Source organism: Tachypleus tridentatus, chromosome 6 (assembly GCF_004210375.1).
Source record: "Tachypleus tridentatus isolate NWPU-2018 chromosome 6, ASM421037v1, whole genome shotgun sequence".
Taxonomy (NCBI): domain Eukaryota; kingdom Metazoa; phylum Arthropoda; class Merostomata; order Xiphosura; family Limulidae; genus Tachypleus; species Tachypleus tridentatus.
This window is the reverse complement of record NC_134830.1, coordinates 31,083,204-31,104,415: the sequence shown is the minus strand read 5'-3', so window position 1 is coordinate 31,104,415 and position 21,212 is coordinate 31,083,204. Positions and strand designations below refer to the sequence as shown.

The 21,212-nt window shown below is 31.0% G+C and overlaps 1 protein-coding gene across 3 annotated transcripts; it reads right to left on the bottom strand.

Annotated features, from left to right (window-relative positions):
• Positions 1-9,209: 9,209 nt before the first annotated feature.
• Positions 9,210-18,520, bottom strand: LOC143252181 (ragulator complex protein LAMTOR1-like). Of its 3 annotated transcripts, XM_076503928.1 has the most exons (8): positions 18,280-18,517; positions 16,173-16,214; positions 15,891-15,929; positions 15,638-15,676; positions 15,354-15,424; positions 13,558-13,641; positions 12,887-13,088; positions 9,210-10,351 (listed from the first exon to the last, which is right to left on the bottom strand). In XM_076503928.1, exons 1-8 carry the CDS (start codon positions 18,322-18,324, stop codon positions 10,259-10,261), a joined length of 615 nt encoding a protein of 204 aa, XP_076360043.1. In that variant the 5' UTR covers positions 18,325-18,517; the 3' UTR covers positions 9,210-10,258. The 3 variants fall into 3 exon arrangements, with proteins under 3 accessions (XP_076360043.1, XP_076360044.1, XP_076360045.1); XM_076503929.1 differs by lacking the exon at positions 15,638-15,676 and having other exon boundaries at positions 18,280-18,520; XM_076503930.1 differs by lacking the exon at positions 13,558-13,641 and having other exon boundaries at positions 18,280-18,516.
• Between the last annotated feature and the right edge of the window lie 2,692 nt (positions 18,521-21,212).

The window sequence follows — 21,212 nt, the reverse complement described above, 5'->3', positions numbered from 1 at the left end:
CATATCTTTGATCGCAGTATGTTATTTATCTCTTTTGAGCATCAAGAATGATATTTCTCCTGAGCAGTTGCTTGACGTGGGGCACATATTAACAGTTTATTTTAAAGATTGGTCACATATTATTCTCAGCATTCTTTGTTCCTTGGATTGTGGTAGGTTTTCAACAAGCCTTGTCTTATAGATGTGTTAACTGAACAATTAGTAGAATACGTATTAATTAGGTTTTTGGTGACATTATGTAGGTCCTCTGTAATCAGTGGTTCTAAGTTTCATAGCAACCCATATTTGTAACTGAAATGTTCGTATGCCACTATTCTGTTGTCGAGTGCAAGTGATGTCAGTTACTGTTAAGAAAGTCAGCTTTATATTGAGTAAAGTTAGTCATTTTACATAAAAGGAAACAATAAGATTTTTCACTGACGGTTCAGATGGTAACTTGAGAATTCAACTTTCTTTATATTTTTATGAGAATGACCAATAATGATGAAGGTAGTATACATGCCCAGGGTAGAGTAATATTGTATAATTATTGACACATATAATGTTATGTCACAAAACAATATTTTTTTTAGAATTGATCTGACTTAGATTTTGGATTTTAGAAGTTTGAGGTTCTCTAAAACCCCAGAACCTATGCTATCTTTTATCTTCACACATCATTTTAGGTGTGTTTTAAACATTAAATAAAAATTATTTCACCCTGTTTTATACAATGTCAGGTCCCTTTAGTAATCTTGAAATTTGTTTTTTGTGAGGTTATTTTCTGAATACTTCAGAAGAATAAATTAGTAGTGTAAAGATGTATATTTTACAAATCTTGTATGAACATGAGTTCACTGTTGTGAGTAAAAAGCAAATCATAACAACGTACATATGTTTCTAAACTCAGAGTAAGAAATACTCCCTCAATATCCCATTTATCTTGCAGACCCTATGCAATTACTCAAAGAGGATTCGATAAACCTGAAAATATATCATCGCGTATAAACATACATTTTTACGGCTTATATAGGACAGTGTTTTTAACAATGTAGATGTTAACTTGTACAATTTAATATTTCTTTATTCATTGCGCATTATTTTCCATTACAGGAAACATTCTTTTAAAAACATATTTAATTTAAAATAAACCAATTTCATCAGATAATCACACTTACGTGTATACAAGGTCGTCAAATTAATTTGTATACACAATTTTTTATTATTTTATTCTATTCTATTCTATAAATTGTAGGTGATGGGAGTGCTTTGTTTTCAAAACAGCAACGAGTTATGCGAAGAAACATACGAGGCACTGGGGGAGGAAGCATATTTTTTATCACCTCAACATTTTTGTTATTATTTGATTTGGAATTTCATACAGCAATTATAATTTTCTACATTTAAATTTTGTCTTGGGATGTAATTTTGATTTCTCGATTGTTGCTGTTTTTCTGATACATGTATATTAGTTTGTACTTCCTTAGTGTGGGGCATACTCACTCCCCTCTCATCTGAGAAACTAGAATTTAGTCTTGTAAAGTTTTAAAATTATCTTAACATTATGACTCCCACTGTCGTTTTAAAAAGTTACAATTTCTTCAACCCTATAAATGAATGTATGGACCAAAATATTGGAGATATACCAACATAAAATTAAAAAGAGTCAAAATTGGTAGTCTATCTGAGAAGATCAGGCAATGATTAATAACTGATACGAAAGATAAAAAGTTGCATCAAGTTAACGCCCATCTACATTCCATCTATATTTGATTCTGTTCTTTTTATTTAAAATTGATGAAATTAATTAGCAAAATAGGGTTATATCCAAATTCAAAAGAAGTGAGGTGTTACTCCAAAGATTTTTCATTTATGATCTGTAACAAGTCTACAGTTAATATTTGTGAAACAAAGGGAATATTTATTAGCCTTTAAGTAACAGTACATAATCTGAAATTATAAAAGTTTACAAAAAGCAAAATAAGTGCAATATATGTTGGATACAAAATGAAATTTAAATACGACTTATCCCTATATCATTTTTCTATCACTTTGTTTTGAATTTCGCGAAAGGCTACAAGAGAGCTATCTGCGCTAGCCGTTCCTAATTAACAGTGTAAGACTAAATAGAAGGTAGCTAGTCGTCGTCACCCACCGCCAACTCTTGGGCTACTCTTTAACCAACGAATAATGGGATTGACTGTCACATTATAACGCCCCCACGACTGAAAGGGCGAGAATGCTTGGTGCTATTTTTGTCTGTTTTTGCGCTAAGAATTTAAAACGTCGTCTTTCAACTGCCACTAATGGACAAAGAGTGTCTTAACCACCTAGCCATGCCGGGCACTTTAGCTTTGTAAACAATATAAATATCCAATGTAGCAATAAAAGCACCATTGTTCAAGAACCATCGTTGATTATAAATAAAACTTACATGAACCGAACCGAGTATTTAAAATGTTTAACTAAGCATAGTTTACAGAGTTTAGAACACGATAGACAAATAACTCTTGTTCCAAAATCAGGTGGAAATGTTTATATGTGAACACACAAGTTGTCATATATCTATGGGGTTACCAGACGTTCCAGTTTATGTTTTATTTTTGTCCTGATAAGAAACAGAATAGTGTAACATCAGCTCTGTCGCTAAGACCTAGTAGTTAGAGAAATTTGAGTGTTGCGTTCCATCTCCGAACGCACCTGCGCTTTCAACCTTGGGGTATAGTAAGTTACAGTCAATCCCAGTATCCGTTGGTAAAGTGTAACCCAAGAGTTAGTGCTGGGCGGTTTTGACTAGCTGTATTCCCTCAAGGCCATCGCTTGAAAATTAGCGATAGCTAGCATAAGTAACCTTTGAGTAGCTTTGCGCGAAATTAAAAAAAGACACAAAGAAACAAGCTTAGCCTTTGTTGTAAAGAAAAAAATATTAAATGAAAACGCACAAACAAAATTATATTGAAAAAATAACATTTGAATTATGAATACAAAATTACATTTAAAAATGAGGTTGAAATAAAAAACAAAACAAAATAGGAAACGCCCTCTACTACCTTGCGCCCTTTTGGGTATGTAATATAGCTGCCTGCACCACATTTTTTTTAATGGTTATTTATGCCATAAATCTGGAAAGTATATATATTACCGTTGTCATAACGTGAAATATTTACAAACCTTCATGCTAGGCCTAATACCGTGCCGGCTATATATGGCTAGTTGCACCATTAGTAATATTAAATTGTTTAATAACTTTGTTTAACAAATAGTTCGCGAAATACGAAAAATTATAGTATCACTTTTTCACAGCTATCTGAATTATTCTCTATCACCATCTTGCTGCATTTCTATAAAGATAACAGCGCGCAGCGTACAGAAAGAAATTATTCAAACCTTATGAATTGAAGGTATACCGTTACGTCCTTTAGGAGTATATATGTAAGTTCTTCACTACCTCTATATTTGCTGTCTTCGAAGGAATGACATTTCTAAAGAAGCAACATGCCACAAATATTTTGATGTAAACAGCTAGATTTCAAATTAACAGCTTAAACCACCATTACTATTCCACTCGAGGTAAAATTACAAATTGCGTCCTCCTCTGGAAAGCGGTAAGTCTTAAGATTTACAACGCTAAAATCAGGGGATTCGATTCTCCTCGATAGACTCAGCAAACAGATCGATGTGGCTTTGCTATAAGAAACAAACACTCATACAAACATTTATAATGTCAGATATTCCAATTTCGAAAAATATACAATGTTGGGAGAACACACAAATTGAATAAATATAACAACAAAAACCACATCTTAGTGCTAAAAATAAACGACCTATTACACCAAATTGTTTTTATTTAATAAGATGCTCGATATTTCGCTTTACAACGTCTTCAGGAGCGTTCGCTAAACACAAATCGAAACCGACAGTATAAACCTTTGTGCAATATCATCTTCATAAATTAAATAAAAAATGACATCTTGGGTTATTTCTTTACTCGTCGTTTTATGAACACTTCAATAATAAATGTCGTTAAAACACAAAGTACCGGATAAATATTTTTCTTAGTAGATTATAACAATGAATAGAAAATTTTCCTATTCTGCACTCTTAATAACTGATATTTTATTCTTGGTTAGATAATATCTAATGATGTAAACTTCAAAATAACACAAAAAGCTTCGCTTATAAGCGCCAGTCACTGCTGGACTCACTGAGGATGAAAGCGTATATAAAGTATAAAGTGACGTCTTTTTGTTATTATTCTAATATTATTTTGTGTTACGTTTCATCCAGGCCTCTTTCATTAGATGGTAAAAATCATGTTAAAATTAGAACCTGATTTCATTAAAACGGGTAATGACGAACTGAAAAGGGAGCTACTAGGCTGCAGATGATTTTTTGTGTTTGTTTTATTATTATGCACAAAGCTACACAAAGGGCTATCTGTGCTCTGTCCACCATATTTATCTAAACCCGATTGCTAGCAGTATAAGTCCGCAAAATACCACTATCCCATTAGGGGACGGGGCAATAGATCCAAGCCCGACTCTACAAAACTTGTGATATTAGGTTATTTATTTTACCTTGGCCCTTAGTTGTAACTTAAATAGGTCAAGAAAAAATTTTACCTCCAGGACCATATGGTCCATAATCTACTCCTGGTAAAACAGTCTTTATCGCATGACGAAAGGCAAACTCAAAACGTCACACAAAGTAAAACTATAAAAAATTGAATTTATTCTTTTTTATCCTTTATCCTAGTTGGGGTTTTTTCATGTTTTGTGAAACAATACTCATTCAAAAATGTAGTCATTGTTTGTAATAATGTGATGGTAACAAAGGAAGTTCTAAGACTAAAAGACGTTGTATGAAAGTTTTTATATGCCTAACTGTTTGTGGAATTTCCATAGAAACACCAATAACATACACTCTTACAGGCTAAGTTTTTTTATAAGTGCTTAAAAAGTCTTTGAATTACAAAATAAATAAGTTGTTGCGTTTTTGCATCCATAATAAATTTAATTTTTTCAGGATCTAGAATTTACTTCACTTTTAACCACGTGGGGTATTTAACTTATTAAAGACAATTACCATGTTTTCAGAACTATTATCTAAGTCTGAAATAAAAACTTTAATAGCAATGTTAATATTGTTAGAATTGTGGGTGATTAGGGCTATACTATGCTTTTTTTGCTTTAAACAGCTAAAGAAAAAACTGCATGAAAAATGGCAAAGTGAATCAAAAGAAGAGATTTCCGAAGCCTCAAATCAGGTTTTTTCGCCAAATATTACAACCAATACCTTCAAAGATCCTATGGTAAATACAGCGCATTCTTTGAGTAATGAATGTGACAACTTAACGATGGAGAATAGTAATACACACTCTTTCCAAACATCTTCTGAAAGACCTGAGATGGTGGTTTTAACATCATTCAGCAACACCCAAAATGTAAACATTTCAGAAAACAAGAATGATTATCTTCTTTTTGGCTCGAATAGTGGACAAACGATAATTTTTGATTTGGATAAAGATCCTCTAGACACTAAAGGTAGAAAAATTGACGATTTACTTTATGATAAACGTCTTGAATGTTTATTCAATATATTCAAACAAAAAAGTTCTGTTACATAATTCTAATATAATAGAAACCATGATTTATTTAAACAAAGAAATACCTTTGAAATCCGATAATGGCAACCAGTAATTCGTAAAGTGCAGGGATGCCTAGAGTTATTCTAGGCCCGGGAGTAATCATGTACATATGGGTTCCCAAGATATCAGTTAACTAAGAAATGCAGCTATCCAAGTCTTTTTCACGACAAAGTTTTAATGCACTCTGAAAAGTCGTGTGTTTTTGTATGGGTTCACTCATGGTCCCGGGGGTATCCCCTTTATTGGCGGTTCTGGTAGAGTAAAAACATGGCAGTAATTCAATTGAATTAAAGCACTTCAAAATATAAATTGAATGATAAACGTGTGAGACTAGATACTTTATTTTTATGAAACATAACTGAATAATGTTCCAACTTTCATAAGTATTTATGTTTTAATTCAGCAGGCAGCAGTATTATTAAAGCATGTAAGTAGGCTTACACTTCAAATTTGGATATCTTAATTCAATTCAAAACCACAACAGTAAGATTGAACCAGAAAAAAAAAAGTGCGATGATAGAGTTTTTTCTTGTTGTATCTTTAGTGTTAAGAACAAAACTTCACAATTAGTTATGTGCGCTGTTCCCACTTGCCCATTACAGGCGTCAAAACTCGATTTTAGTGTTATAAGTTCTTTAACTTACCGCCGAACATAATGTTATAGTAGCAATAAACTTTTTTTTTCATTTTAGAACACATTTGCAGTTTTCACCACTGCTATGATACTTTTTATACAGAATTTGCATTAACCGTCATAACTATTTACGGTTTCATTTATGTTATATTTTTATGACATCCCTGTAAAGTTCAAGTCTCTCTAATAGTATCTAGTTTGGCTTGTTTTGAATTTCGCGCAAAGCTACACGAGGACTATCTGCGGTAGCCAGACCTAATTTAGCAGTGTTAGACTAGAGGGAAGGCAGCCAGTCATCACCACCCACTACCAACTCTTTGGTTACTCCTTTACCAACGAATAGTGGGATTGACCATCACTATATAACGCCCTCACGGCTAAAAGGGGCGAACATGTTTGGTGGGACCGGGATTCGAACCCACGACCCTCGAATTACGAATCGAGTGCCTTAATCACCTGGCTATTCCAAACAGATAATCAAATCTATTCTTTGCTTTCAAATTGCCTGTCAGTGGCACAACGATACGTATGCAGACTTGACTCTAGAAACAAAGTTTTGATACCCAAGGTGTGCAGAACAGTCTTTTCAGTAGCTTTTGCTTAATTACAAATTTTTCAAATTAATATTAGGTACACTTCTAAACTTTGAGAAAATATTTTTTGCTAACAATTTAAAATCCTGACTAACTATTGTTGTAGTACATATTTCCACGTAAAATTATTTAACAGCATCTTTGTTGCACGACTTTTTTTGTCAAGATATTTGTATACTATTTAAACACTACAGAAAAGAAAATCTATTCCTTGAAACCGTAAAAATAATAGATTAATAATACATGTATGGAATATTCTAAATAGTTTTCGATAGATTTCCTGACCCAATAGTTAAAAGTTTAGTTCAGGACGTTTATACACACTTTAAAACACAACGTTAGCACAAGAAAGGTTGAAAGCCATAGCAATGTATAACATAGTCTACACACCCCCAAGTCTTTATATTCCCTTCCCTAATCTTAGTATATTTCTGTATACACATTCATAAAGATGCATCGTAGTAGTGCATTGCTTTGCTGGTACAGTTCCTATAACTGTACATGTAATAAACAGAGTTAATATTGTAGAACTTTAATATCCTTACAGCCCAAAGTCCAATTGTCTAACAAGTGTAGTACCCAAATTAAACAGGTCAAGCATGGCTAGTTCAAGTTTGGCACAATATTGTTCAGTGTGAAAGAGAAAGGTGGTGCTTTTTCCTTACTGGAAAACAGGCATCTGTAATACCAACAGTTTTCAATTATAAGCAAAAGACATTCTTCATCATGTCCAGTGATTGTTGTTGATGATAGTATCTTTACTAATGCTAAGTCATTCTGCAATTCTCTTAGGATACTAAAATCCTATGTTGGAATGTGGTTGAATGAATAACAACCATCTGCTGTACAAACAGAAGTGTAGAGGGTGGCATTTCAAAGTCTTTCACGTGAGTTTTGAAACATTCTCTCAACTTGTGTTTCTCCAACAGGCAGTTGCTACCCATTCATTTACATTTTATCACAACTACATTTCTGTTGAACATTTGCTACCTGTAACTGTGCATTTCACTTGACCAGAACATCAGCATATCAAAATCACACCATGTGGCACTACTTGTTCACAAAATCTTTAAAGATTAAAGGTAAAAACTAGCAAGATTGAACAGAAGTTGAGGGTTGTAGGTTAAAATGTACTTCACCTTTTGTTCATCCTTTTTTTTTTTAACTACATTTTGCAGTTTATAAAACTTTAGATATTGTAACAAACTAGTCATGAATTTATCCTTTCCATAAGTGGTGTAGAATAGATTTTTTTAGAAACATTTAGGTAAACCTTTTCAATGTTCATGGGAATGTTTCACGTGTAATATGATATTAACTGAGGATGAACTTGTACTATTCATTTTCCTAAAGGTAAAGGTATCATGTGTCAACAATTCAAAACTTTGTTCACTTTGACCATTTATATCCCCTGTCATACCCATGTTAATGGATGATATGCTTATACAAATTGGTAAGAATTTGGAATTTTCCTTTTCACTCCCACATGAATGATAGTTGTAACAATAATAGATTTCTGGTGTTCCATAATTAAGGTTTTTCTTTGAATTTGAGCAGTAAATAAGTTTATTTTGTTTTTGTCCCCTGCAGATAAGTAGAAAGATTACCAGCCTCAGGAAGTAGTTAGAATTGAAATTATTAAACCAGCCAGTGGACAAAAAGAAAATTACTGTCAATAATAGTTTTGTTCCAGTTACTCATGTGTAACTATTTCTGTTCCTCATAATCCAAGTTTAAAATTATTTGCAATAAACGTCTTGAGTGTGGATTCTTCCAAATGCTTTAATTATTCTGTTTGATATCAGTACTTTAGTGAGACAGATATTGTATGTTATATTCCAGGAGATTATTAACCATAGTATTAATAAAATCCATTATTTATATATTTAAGCATACCTGAAAATGATTATACAGGTTTAGAAGTCTAGAAACAAAACTGAAAAAAGGCATCTGGAGAACACAACTAAAACATGAGTGAGGATTACTAGCTAAATAAATCCATTTAATAGTACTCTGCCCACAGTACAAAAATTTAAACTAAATTTACAGAAAAAATTAGTAGGTATTGTCATAACAAAAGACTCAAAATTCAAGTACAAGAACACATTTCATGAAACTAAATTAAAACTTAAAAATTTATTTTTAATAAGACCTCAAATGTATTTTTGTGCTCATTTGCACTCTTACTTTCTGCTGCCATATTTCTATCAAAGCATAAAAACTTGAGATAAAATTTTAAAAATGCAAGTTAATAGTTAACTTAGTGTAAACAAATGGAAAGTCGGCCATAGAAGAAAAAAAAAACAAACACAAAAACGTGAGAATACCAGGCAAGAAATAAACTTGGCACAGAATATAGCATTCATTATTTAACAAGTTTATTTCTTAATATAAAAATACTGGAGCAAAAATAATTAGGTTATAAATAATATAAATACATAAACAACTTTAATGGTTAAAAAAAAGACCAACTTTCAGTAGTCAAAGACTAATAAAAATCTTTGGTATGCACATTCAGAGGAATAGGTTTGGTTTCTGCTTTTTATTTTGACTAAAAAAAAAAAAACAAAGAACAGTGAAATCACATACAATATTCATAATGGGAGACAACCTTAGAAATACAAAATGCATGTAATAAAATATCAAATTATTCGGAACACCACAAATATGTATGATTACAGGAGACAGTACTTTCAACTTTACTTTTCATGAACAGGCCAGCAACTTATGTCAGCTTAGTTTAAAGTATATAAGCTAATCATAGGTTTTGAATAAGAAAACTGTTTATGTAAAAAACATCATTGAAGGAAAACAATCTTTTGTACATTTGAAACTTTAGGTACGTTTTATGTGCTCTTTTGCAAGATAAGTATTGCTGGTTGAAACTACTCATTGTTATTAGAAACATGTTATACTATTACTTAATGACCACCATTGTTCTTTTAGCTTAAAAGTAGGTTAAGTTGCACTTTTAATAAACACATGTAACTTACTTATTCTTCCTACACGTTTTTAACTTATTTAGCAGAGCCATTCTGTAACAGTCCTTTGGGATTCTACATTCTCATGGAGATTACTCAAATCCTTTCTTCACCAATAGTTTCATATGATCAATAACATTTGCATTTGAACGTTAGTATGTTAAGTATTAAAAGGCACAAGTGAAAATAGGTTAATATTTGGTATTCTAGTACTTGATATAAAACTATGTAAATTATAAAAGGTTTCTAACAATGTGACCTCATACAGAATAGATTTCCTTATCACTACAAAACATGTTGCAAAACGTTCAAATTTCATTTAGAATAAATTAAAGGAAAACCTGATAATAAATGTTATTTATATCACTTATTTCCCAAGAATAATGGCCATTTGATGAAACTAAACCAATCTGTTAAACCCATTTCAAGGAGCTACATATGGAACTACAAGATCTTCCCTGTGTTCAACCTTGATTTCTTTAACGGCCATCAGTACATTATCACAAGCTTCATTCAGCTACAGAAAAAAAAAAAACACAACAAATGATATATTATACAGGGTGTTAAGCATGTTTTAAATGCATACCATTTCTAGTATATAGTAACAAATACAACACAGTGGATAATTTATAAAAAGTGATTTATCAGTCTTTACATAACAGAATATTTAAGAATGACCATCTTATAAACCACAAGATAATCACAAAATAATGAGCTAGATGTCAGATATGTTTCAATAAAACCAATTTCAAATTCATGTATTATTGTCCATAACATGGAAACCAAAACGTCCACATTTTTTAAGTACACAATTAAAGTAAGTTCATTTCCTTAGTTTAAAATAAAATACATTATTTGCTATCAATATTAAGGACTGTTGAATCTATTTCTAGCTCAACATTGTCCAAGGTTAATAGCAAATATAATGTTTGCTTAACTTCCATGTTTTAAAATTTATCCATATAAGAGGTAAAAAGGTAGAATCATGCAAGTGAATTTAAGACAAAACAAATACACCAGTCACCTTTAACTCAGACTACTACAATAGTAACAAGTGTGAACATTTACATGATGTAGCAGCCCATTTCTCTTGTCCTAAATACAAAAAGTGATAAATCTTTATAAAATACAAGTCTTAAGATTACATAAAATTAATAATAAAGCAGTAATTGTTATGTTTAACTTCAGTGGCCAAAATTTGACTGTTGCCTAGCTTAGGAATGTTAAAATTATTAAATAATCTTTTATTTACAATGCATAAATATTGTAAAACAAACAATCTTATAACTGCCACAATCACACACTGGTATATCATTGGAATTAAACAATTTATAGATGTGCATATCCTGCAGATAGGGGAGCATCTTATGCAAGATAAGCTGAACATAAGAAGCTACATCAGAAACCCTAATGGTTCAAGCATAGTTATTCTTGGTAAACACTGGAAACAGCTATCATTACAAAAAAAAAAAAAAAAAAAAAAAGTTATATTTTAAGAATAAAACCAAAATTAGGAGTAACAAATATTTTAATTTGTTTATGAAGCTCATATGTCATACTCTACTGTAACATTTTACTGAAGTCATAACAGGACAAACTGCAACACTAAGCATTCCTCATGCAACACTTTAGTGAACAGACTTATTGACAACAGCAGTACTACATAGTAATGGAAGTGGTTAAACCAGATGACCCCCTCCAGACAGCTCATGGAATCCTTTCAAGGATACCCATATTGCTCAAAACATACAGATGATAGTGCAGACCAAGATCACAGGCACACTAGCTTTTTAAATCAACAACTGATCCAGTATAAATACTGGGCCACACAAAAGAAATCTGTTGAGGAGAATCCACAAAATAGAGAAATGTATTTATAAAAGATATGTACTGCTTGCATATCTCTGTTTAAAGTAAAATCAAAGTTAGGAACAGGTGTAAATGCTTGATTCAAGAAATGGTATTGATAAGTTGTTGCCCAATAATTCAACAATAAATGAGAAGCATGGACTATTTGTTTAAAATATTCAAAACAAGTTAAAAAACAAAACTTCTTTACCCAATTTATAAAAATCACAGGTGCATCCTAAGATACTATACAATTAGAAATCTCTGTAGCTTCAATATTAAACAACTTACAAATACAACTTTCAACAACTGTATGGTTAAATCAAAGAAAAAAATCAAAGTACTAATTTAATATTAATTAATACACTAGACTAAATTTAGTATCTAACAACTAAAAGTTGCTTGCAAGCAGTTGGACGTTCAAACATTTCCATTGGAAATAGTACAGACAAATATGAAGTATACAAAGTAATAATATAGTTGGTATTTTCACTATAACTACCCTATAATCTTATTTGTAGCTGCAAACAAATAGTAATTTTGGTATTTTATGGTTTTGTAAGAGAATCTATCTTTCTTTTAAATTTTATTACACAACTAGAGATTGTAAAGAAAGTTTAATTTGAATTACAATACATCATTGCTGTTGTATAAGCCTTATGTTAACATTATTTCACACACCAGGATACATTTCATTAGTCATGTTTTGCTGATAGAACTAGTTTTAGTTGTTTTGTTTTACATGTGATATTCAATGTTTATAGTATTACATATGCATACAAGTCTATACTAGACTTGTCTGTTCTATGTATGTAATTACTTTGCAGGGTGTTGACAGGTCAGGAAAATGTGCATAGACTGATGTTTTGTATTTATTATAAACATTTGTGCATGTGCAGCTCCATCAACGATTCACAGCTGGATGGAGGTAACATCAAATAATACTACCTTACTTGTATTAAAGGTTTTTGTATACATAATATTTTAGTTAATAAAACAAGTGAACTTAATACTGAAGTACCATTGGTGCTAGCTGGAAATCAACCTAAGTTGTGCTGGTAATGAAGAGAATGATAAACATTATAAAGCTTGCGTTTGTTTCTTACCAGCAAGTGGATCTTAGTGATGAGAGAGCATATAGGAAATCAATGAAATGCAAAAACAAACAATTAATCTTTCAAATATGGAAACCATCCTGCCTTACCAATTTTAAATCCTTTTGAGGTATTGGAGCAACTGAAAGACCTGCTTCTGGAGTTTCAAAGTCAACAAATACAGGTGGCTTTTCAGGATGTGTAAAGTCCACAACATTTGATGCAACTTCACGCCTATACTGACGAGCTCTATCCATGAATTCTTTCTGTCCCAGTGGGATATATGGCGTATCTGTTACATTAACCATCTTTCTGAAATGTCATTTTGAAACATATGTTACATTACTGCACACAATTATTTCCACATACAGGAAATATTTAAAGTTAGCATTTAAGTTTAAGAAAAGAATTATGTATTGGGGCATTTACATAGATGCAATACATATACCATTGGAAGTTATAACAAACAGTACATTAAGGATTCCAGAATCCACTAAATATCACAAAATAGCTCATCAGCAGGGTAATGAAAAAAAATTCATATACAAATGACTTAATAAATTACAAACTCAAGTAGAATACAAACTAACATCAAGTAAGTGTGTGTGTGTGTGTGTGTGTGTGTGTGTGTGTGTGTGTGTGTGTGTGTGTGTGTGTGTGTGTGTTATTTCAAGGAAATTCAAAAATATCTCATACTTAATCTGTTTGCTAATATTTACTTAGTGTTACACATCTACACTTCTATAGTCCCACACTAGAAAGTTAAAAAATTAAAACTTACTCATGAACTTCTTGTAAAAGTCTATCAAGTAATATCTGCTTATCTTTTTCACTAAGTACGTATGGTATCCTTGTATAACCTTCACTAAAAAACAAAATAACAGCCTGTGATTACTACATAAACTGAACTGACAAATGAACATTGATATTTCATTAAAGTTAAAATGCCAACAACAGCAGATTACTTTACAGGTCTACCTTGAGTAGCAGAATAATTTAAAGTTGACCATAGTCTTACACTTTTTGATTTAGTCATTTAAAAATGTCTATACCAACAAAACCTTAATAGTAGTTTCTCATAGTTGTTCCCCCACCTTCCTTTAATAAAAGAAATAAAAAAAACAAAAATCTTGAAAGTTCGTTTCTAACTACCATTGCTTTTTTCTCCCCCCCCCCACACACACTAATAATCAAGTAAAAATATTAAAAATAGAGATGCTTAGTACAGCTATCTAAGTACTTATACTTCACTGTTCCCTTTACTACACAGTTTGTTACACTTAAGATTAGTCATAATAGAAAACATTTACAGCAAGATTTAACTTTCACAATGCATGCAAGTATTTAACTCAGTTCATTACTTTCACCAGGGTCCAGTTAAGACAATTGTATAGAAGTTTTAAACACTACAGAAAATCAAGTCGAGAAAGTTTGTTTTTGAAGGAAATTGTTTTTATTTACACACACACACACACACACACAAAATGAATTTTTGTTTAATGAAATTTGTTCCAAACGAAGCCTTGAGAGGAAAAGTCCACTACTTTTCTCAAGACTTAAGTTTGTTGGTATCACCATAACAGGAAAAGTTGTTATAGGAGGGTTTTTCACTAGTTGGGACTTATGACGTAACACTAGTTTTAATACTGAAAGTGCAATATTGTGTATTAAAAAAACAGGATAAATTTGAAAGATAATTTGCAATATACTAAGAACAAGTATTAGTACTATCTAAATGTTTTAAGTATTAGCAAGTGTTTGGAGAAGATATATAAAAGAAGGATAGAATTTTTATTTTTTTTTTAATGAAGTTTTTTTTTATAATTTTAAGCATGCCATTTCTTTATATAAAGCTCTTACTAGACTGTTTTAACGTACAATGGATACTTGATAGAATAATTTAATCTAGAATACTCGGGTTTTCTCAAAAAAGAAAATTGATGGAATACTTGATACAATTGCTAAAATGTAGTGAAAGGTAAAGGTGTATAGTATGTGAATCATACTGGTTAATAGCCTAGGGTTTTCTCCTGCAATATACAGACCTGAAGTCTCTACTGCAGCATTTGTATTGTGCAGTCAAAGGTAGACTATGTGCCACATACTGAACCACACTAACTTCAGATCCAGAGATAAACTTAACCATTAGGCTATCACAACACCTATATGGGAACATCCCATTTTCTTTTTAGAAGAAAGTTTTAAAAAAATCACCAAGAATTGTAATAATTCTAACTTTGGTACTTTAAATATAAATATATTTTCCAGCAAAACTACGTCACCTTATGATCAACCTGGAAGAATCAGTTAAAAGGAACTAATATGTAGCTAACTTATGCATTTTTCAAACAAAAACAGTTTGTGGGAAATATAAAAGTCACCATGTCCCATTGTTTATTTTTAAATTTGTTAATTAAGATCATTTTCTTCCCATTTACATTCAAACCAATATTTTCGTTTTTAGAAAAATAAAATATGGAAGTTACAAATACTAAAGTCTGTGAAGCTGTCTTTCCTTCACATCAGAATCAAATCACATTTGTGTGTTTAAGTTTTAATAAGAAATATAACTAATACCTAGGACCTAAACTTGTAGAGCCACTTGTAGGGTTACTCAGTGTTGTCTTTTCTTCACTTGGTTTTTCAAGCTAAAGAAAAAAAATTGCATATGTTACTAACATGTTAAAATTATAGCTTGTAATACTAGTTAAAATTACTTTTAAAATCACACCACATTTCTAGTGTGATAAACTATAAAAGTGGATAGAACTGAAAGTTAGTCTTTTGATATCATGTTTTGTTTTTCTTCTTTTTGTAAAAGATTATTTTAAATGTATAGGATATCTACTTGAGTCACTCACAGGGTTACTCAGTGTTGTCCTTTCACTCGATTCTTCAAGCTAGAAAAAAAAATTGCATATGTTACTAACACGTTAAAATTATAGCTTGTAATACTAGTTAAAATTACTTTTAAATCACACCACATTTCTAGTGTGATAAACTATAAAAGTGGATAGAACTGAAAGTTAGTCTTTTGATATCATGTTTTGTTTTTCTTCTTTTTGTAAAAGAAGATTTTAAATGCATAGGACATCTACTTGAAGAGTCACTCACAGGGTTACTCAGTGTTGTCCTTTCACTTGATTCTTCAAGCTAGAAAAAAAAAAATAGTGTGTTAGAATTATAGCTTGTAACACTAGTTGTCAAAACATTACTTATCACAATGTTTCTCCTGTGATAGAAGTGGAGTTTTGTCTGTTAATAAATATACAAGTGCACAGTGACTTTCCAAATACCCTATTGTATTTCTTTAGTTATCAGGGTTTTTTTGGTTTTGTTTGTTTGTAAAAGAAGTTATTTTAAATACATAGGACATCTATTTGAAGAGACACTCACAGGTTTACTTAACAGCGTTGTCCTTTCATTTGGATCTTCATGCTGAAGAAAAATGAAAAAAATCATACATGTTAATTACATGTTACAATTATAGCTTACAAAATTAGTTCTCAAAATATTAGTTTTATCACACCATATTTCTGGTGTGATAAAATTAGAAAAAACTAAAAAAAAGCATTTCTTTTGCTATCAGGTATTTTTGCTATCGGTATTATATATAGTATTTAACTCACTAATTAATGCCAAGAAGCCCTATTAAGGTTACATAGAAAAGGAGTAATTTCATAAACTTTATGATCAGATATTTATACCTAGCACTGTAACAAGTGGAAAAAAAATTGAGATGATTAATATATGGACTTCTCTAACAATTAACATAACAAGAAACAAGTTGGATTTCTGAGGGTTCATACAACACCCTCTCTCACTGATTGCACAGACATTAGGAGATTTTATTTGCTGTTTAACAGATTTATTTAGGGTAAACTTTCACATCAGTGAAAAATCTGAATGACAGTGTAAACCACTTCTATTTGTTAAGTCACATACAGATTAAAATTAAATAACATACAATATTATTAGTTCTTATACTCCATTAAAATGACGGAAAATATCAAATATATTAACAGTTTTAATAATCATATTTGTTTCTGTATCACTTTCTCCACACATTCAATACAGATGACATGAACATTTGATGTTTTAAATGAAGATATTTTGTGGAATTACTTATTCACTTAAACAAAATAAAATCAACTTATGATACTGAAAAAAGTCAAGCTGAACCTCAAAACAGAAGTTATCATTAAAACATTGTTCTCATAACTGTTAATCACATTAAAAAAACCAAAAAAAAAACTAAAAACAATTTATATGTACAAGTACAAAAATTAGGCTTCAAATCATAAAAAATAATCTGCAATTATCATATGGTTGATAATATTTTAATGTGAAATTTAAGCAATTGAATACATAAAAATTCGATTAATTATATGTACGAGACTAGAGATATCCATCTCTGCTACAAGGTTCAAATATCTCATAATTCAAAAAACTCAGATATACTGATCATACTCCTCCGTTTTCCCTTATTACTTCTATAGCTACCCTAAAATGAATATATAGCCACAATACTCCTCTTAGTACCCCCTCCCATAGTACACAAGGGTATGTACCAAAGTTTGGTCTTATGAGCTTGTGCATGAAGAGTTTCAAACATTGCACTTCCCAGGATTCCAGGTTCAAGGCTTTATCATCTTTTGAGTATTAAAATGTAGTATTGTTTTAGCTTTTCTTTACAGGAGGAATATCAAAACATTTAAAAACGTAGAGCCAAACTGCTAGAATAACTGGGTTCATTTCTTAAAAACTCAATCTGCAAGCAAAAACTATTTCATTTACACGTTTGAAGTTTGACTAGTTAAAAATGTCTGCAGTACATTTGCTTGCATGTAGAAAGTCATTTAAAATTTGCCACCATTCCGTTTTGCTAACTAAACATTACAACATATGCTTTCAACACAAACAGGTAGATGGGTATTAGACTAAACAGGATTTTGTGTTGAATGTTTTTTTTTTTTTGTTGTTGTTTTCGTTTTTTGGGATGATGGGTAACCTTTATGATGAAACTATTTTTCTTCTATTCCGATTATGTATGTACTTTTACATTTCTTTGAAACTACTTTTATTTTAAAACTACATTTTACACCACGTTCTTTTTTATTTATTTTCCAAAGTACATGGCAAGTAATATCTATAATAATAGACTTCATAATAAAGATTTTAATTTTTTTTGTTGGTAGTATACAATTTAGTACTGGGTGTCTATGAATCACCAGTTAAAAACAAATTTTATTTCTAATTACCACTCTAGCACCAAAAATATTAATAGAAAATACTGCATTCATTGCATGTATCACAGCGCGTGACTACCCCAATGGTAAATAAAACTTTTCCATACAGCCGATGCAGGTCCTCTATCGCATAGCAACATTTAACACCCTTCGATTTTTAACGATGTATTAAACGCTAATAATTGTCAAGTCCTATATTATCCTTCTAGTCGTAACTTATTTTACTTTTTAATTAAATCGTTTCAGAAACATACCTGTGAACTTTCATCATCATCACCACAACTGAAACAACAACCCATTATCTTCCAACGTGCAATACTAATAATATAATTTTATAATAACGTTGGTGTCTCTAACTGAAATTATTACCCTGTACCGACAAACACCTTTCCTTCTGATTTTAATAATAAGTTTTATGCATAAACAGTATAACAGAAAAAAAAGAAAAGAAGAGAGTACCAACCACCTCACCTAACTGTAACACGTTACGATATAATATACTACACTCCAAACCCATAAACTCATGCCAAAATCGGCTGCCAAATATCATGTGACTGTATTTTGCATGTTTCTCTACGTAAAGTTTTTGGTATGGCTTTTTGGAATCAAAATCAATTTATTCTTTTTTCGCATTATTATTATTATTTAGTGTTTGTACAAAGGAAAACAGAATGTTTGATAAGATACAAAAGATTAATTAGTATTTTGTTTTCTGCAAATACCTATGAATATATTAAACTATCCATATTATTTTAAACTGTATTTAACTTGTTGAATAAAAAGGACTTTATCTCAGAAACGATCAAGTTTAAAACAGATATTTCTTATAGCGTTCTTCTTACTAAATATATTTTGCTGAAAATAATATGCTACACTGAAATATAACATTTTACACTTGTCTTTTATTTTTTTACATTCTTAAAAAAATTACCACAAATATGAGAATATTCTTGGTAGTTATATTTTTACTGTTTTACTTCGCGATCGGCACTGAGTTTTTAAGTTGTTGAGGGTCTGGGAGGCTCAGTACATTTTCGACCTCTTCCTTTGACTGATTTAAGAACTGTCAAGTGCTACTGATAGTATTCTCACACAAAATACTGATTCAACTTTTCCGCCTTTCATAGCTGTGTTCTTAAATACAATACTAGTAGCATTTAGTGTAATTTCAAATCATTTGCTCAATTTGGTTGAAAACAGTTCATACCGTAGTACCTCGCTTCGTTTGGTTGTGTAAGACTAAAATAGTTCCGAAATCAAATTTTACTTGCTCAAAAGAAATATTGACTATCGCGTATTCATACATAAAATACCTGGTAAAATAATTTTAAAGTCTAGTGCAGGTGGTCTTATTTCTATCGTATAAATTTAATGTTGAGAGGTACTTAGCTCTATCGAAATCATCTATGATATACTGATTTGTTTCTGTTAACAAATCTTTTTTTATGTATTTTTGTATTAAAATAGCGAAACGAGCAATCTATTAATCTGTTTTTAGTTTGTTTTTGAATTTCGCGCAAAGCTACACGAGAGCTATCTGCGCTAGCCGTCCCTAATTTAGCAGTGTAAGGACAAGAGGGAAGGCAGTTAGTCATCACCACCCACCACCAACTTTTGAGTTACTTTTTTACAAACGAATAGTGGGATTTTATGGACATAATAACACCTCCACGGCTGAAAGGGAGAGCATGTTTAGTGCGACGGGGCTGTTTTTTAGTAGAAATAGGTTTGTATAATTATGTAAAAAGGTTGAGTTTGTGGGTTTTGGTACTCTGAAAGCAGTGGCGAGTGTTAAATTTTGTTGTATTTGTTTTTGTTACATTTAACCGTAGTGAGCATGGATATTCTGTTACTGGTCTAATGTACTGTTTATAAATTTTAGTATTTTTTGTGGATGCTCCTGTGTTGTTGACTGTTGATATTTTGAGGTAGTTTACTCGTTGCCACATATTTTCGGCAATATGTTTTTTCCAAGTTAATTTTGAATCATGGGTTAGGCCTAAAAATTTTGTTGAAGAACTGACTGGTATCAAGGAGAGCTCTTCTCAGGTATAATTTAAATGGTTGCTATGCAATTTAGGTGTTTTTGTAAATAATATTGATTTTGTTTGCAATACATTAATTTTAATTATATATTTAAGATAGACTCAACTATTTGATTTAAAATTATTTGACCCCACTGAGGGTGTTTTTGAGGTCTTCCAGATGGCCACATCATCAACAAACTGTGAAATTGAACTTCAATTAATATCGTTTAATGAATGGCATGTTGCTTACATATATATGTTGTATAGGATACGATTAACAACCTTTCCCTGAAGAACACTCGCCTCTGGAATAAAGTGCTCCGATTAGGTGCCTTAAAATTTAATCTACATTTTCTGTGATCAGAAAAGTTGGATAAGCAGTGAATAACTCCTACTGACAATTCCATGTCATTTAATTTGAAACTTAAACCATTATGTCATACGATGTCAAATTCTTTCTCGAGAAAGCAAGCGACAGTGCATTTCTTTTGGTTAACTTAAGTTTAACTATTACGGTTTCAGTAAGCCTAACTAAATGGTCAATTCGTTTTTTGTGGAATTTTCTAAAGCCATTTTGGACTTCAGGGTATTTTGATGTAATATTTAGAAAATTTGAGATTGTATTGTTGATTATTCTCCTTAAAATTGTGCCTTGACAACCAGTTAAACTGATCGGACTGAAATTTTCCAACTTGTTCACTTGTTTTCTTTCCTAAAAGAACATAAATATGTTTGCTTGCATTCATGAGGTAGGGATGAATCCCAAATTTAGGGATAGATTAAATAAAGATATTAAGAGATTAAACAGTATCTGAAAACCTTTCGTTAATAGTATTGCTTATATTTGAATTTCTCTTGGTGCTTTATTTTTGTTTATTTTATGAATAGTATAAGTTCGGGTTTAGTTACTGTGTTTATAATTTTTTTGTGTTGCGTCGTGATAATTATTTTGAAGTATTGTTGTAGTAGCCGGAAATTTTGGTGTATATAACTCTTGATTTCTGTGTACACATTCATTTACTCTATTAAAACTGGCTATTAACGTCTGGTTCTTGTTGTGTTTTGAAAGCTTTAATTAATTTGCCTTTTAAAGCTTCTGCTTTCTGTTTATTTCTGTAGATTATTTTGTTATAGTAGTGTAAAGTCGGACATTTGTTAGT

Excerpts from the sequence above, each read along its gene's own strand:
- LOC143252181 (XM_076503928.1), bottom strand. The coding sequence starts at position 18,324 with ATGGGTTGTTGTTTCAGTTGTGGTGATGATGATGAAAGTTCACAG. Across the intron at positions 15,930-16,172 it reads CAACGCTGTTAAGTAAACCT|CTTGAAGAATCAAGTGAAAG; the intron begins GTGAGTGTCTCT and ends TTTTTTTTCTAG. Across the intron at positions 15,677-15,890 it reads GGACAACACTGAGTAACCCT|CTTGAAGAATCGAGTGAAAG; the intron begins GTGAGTGACTCT and ends TTTTTTTTCTAG.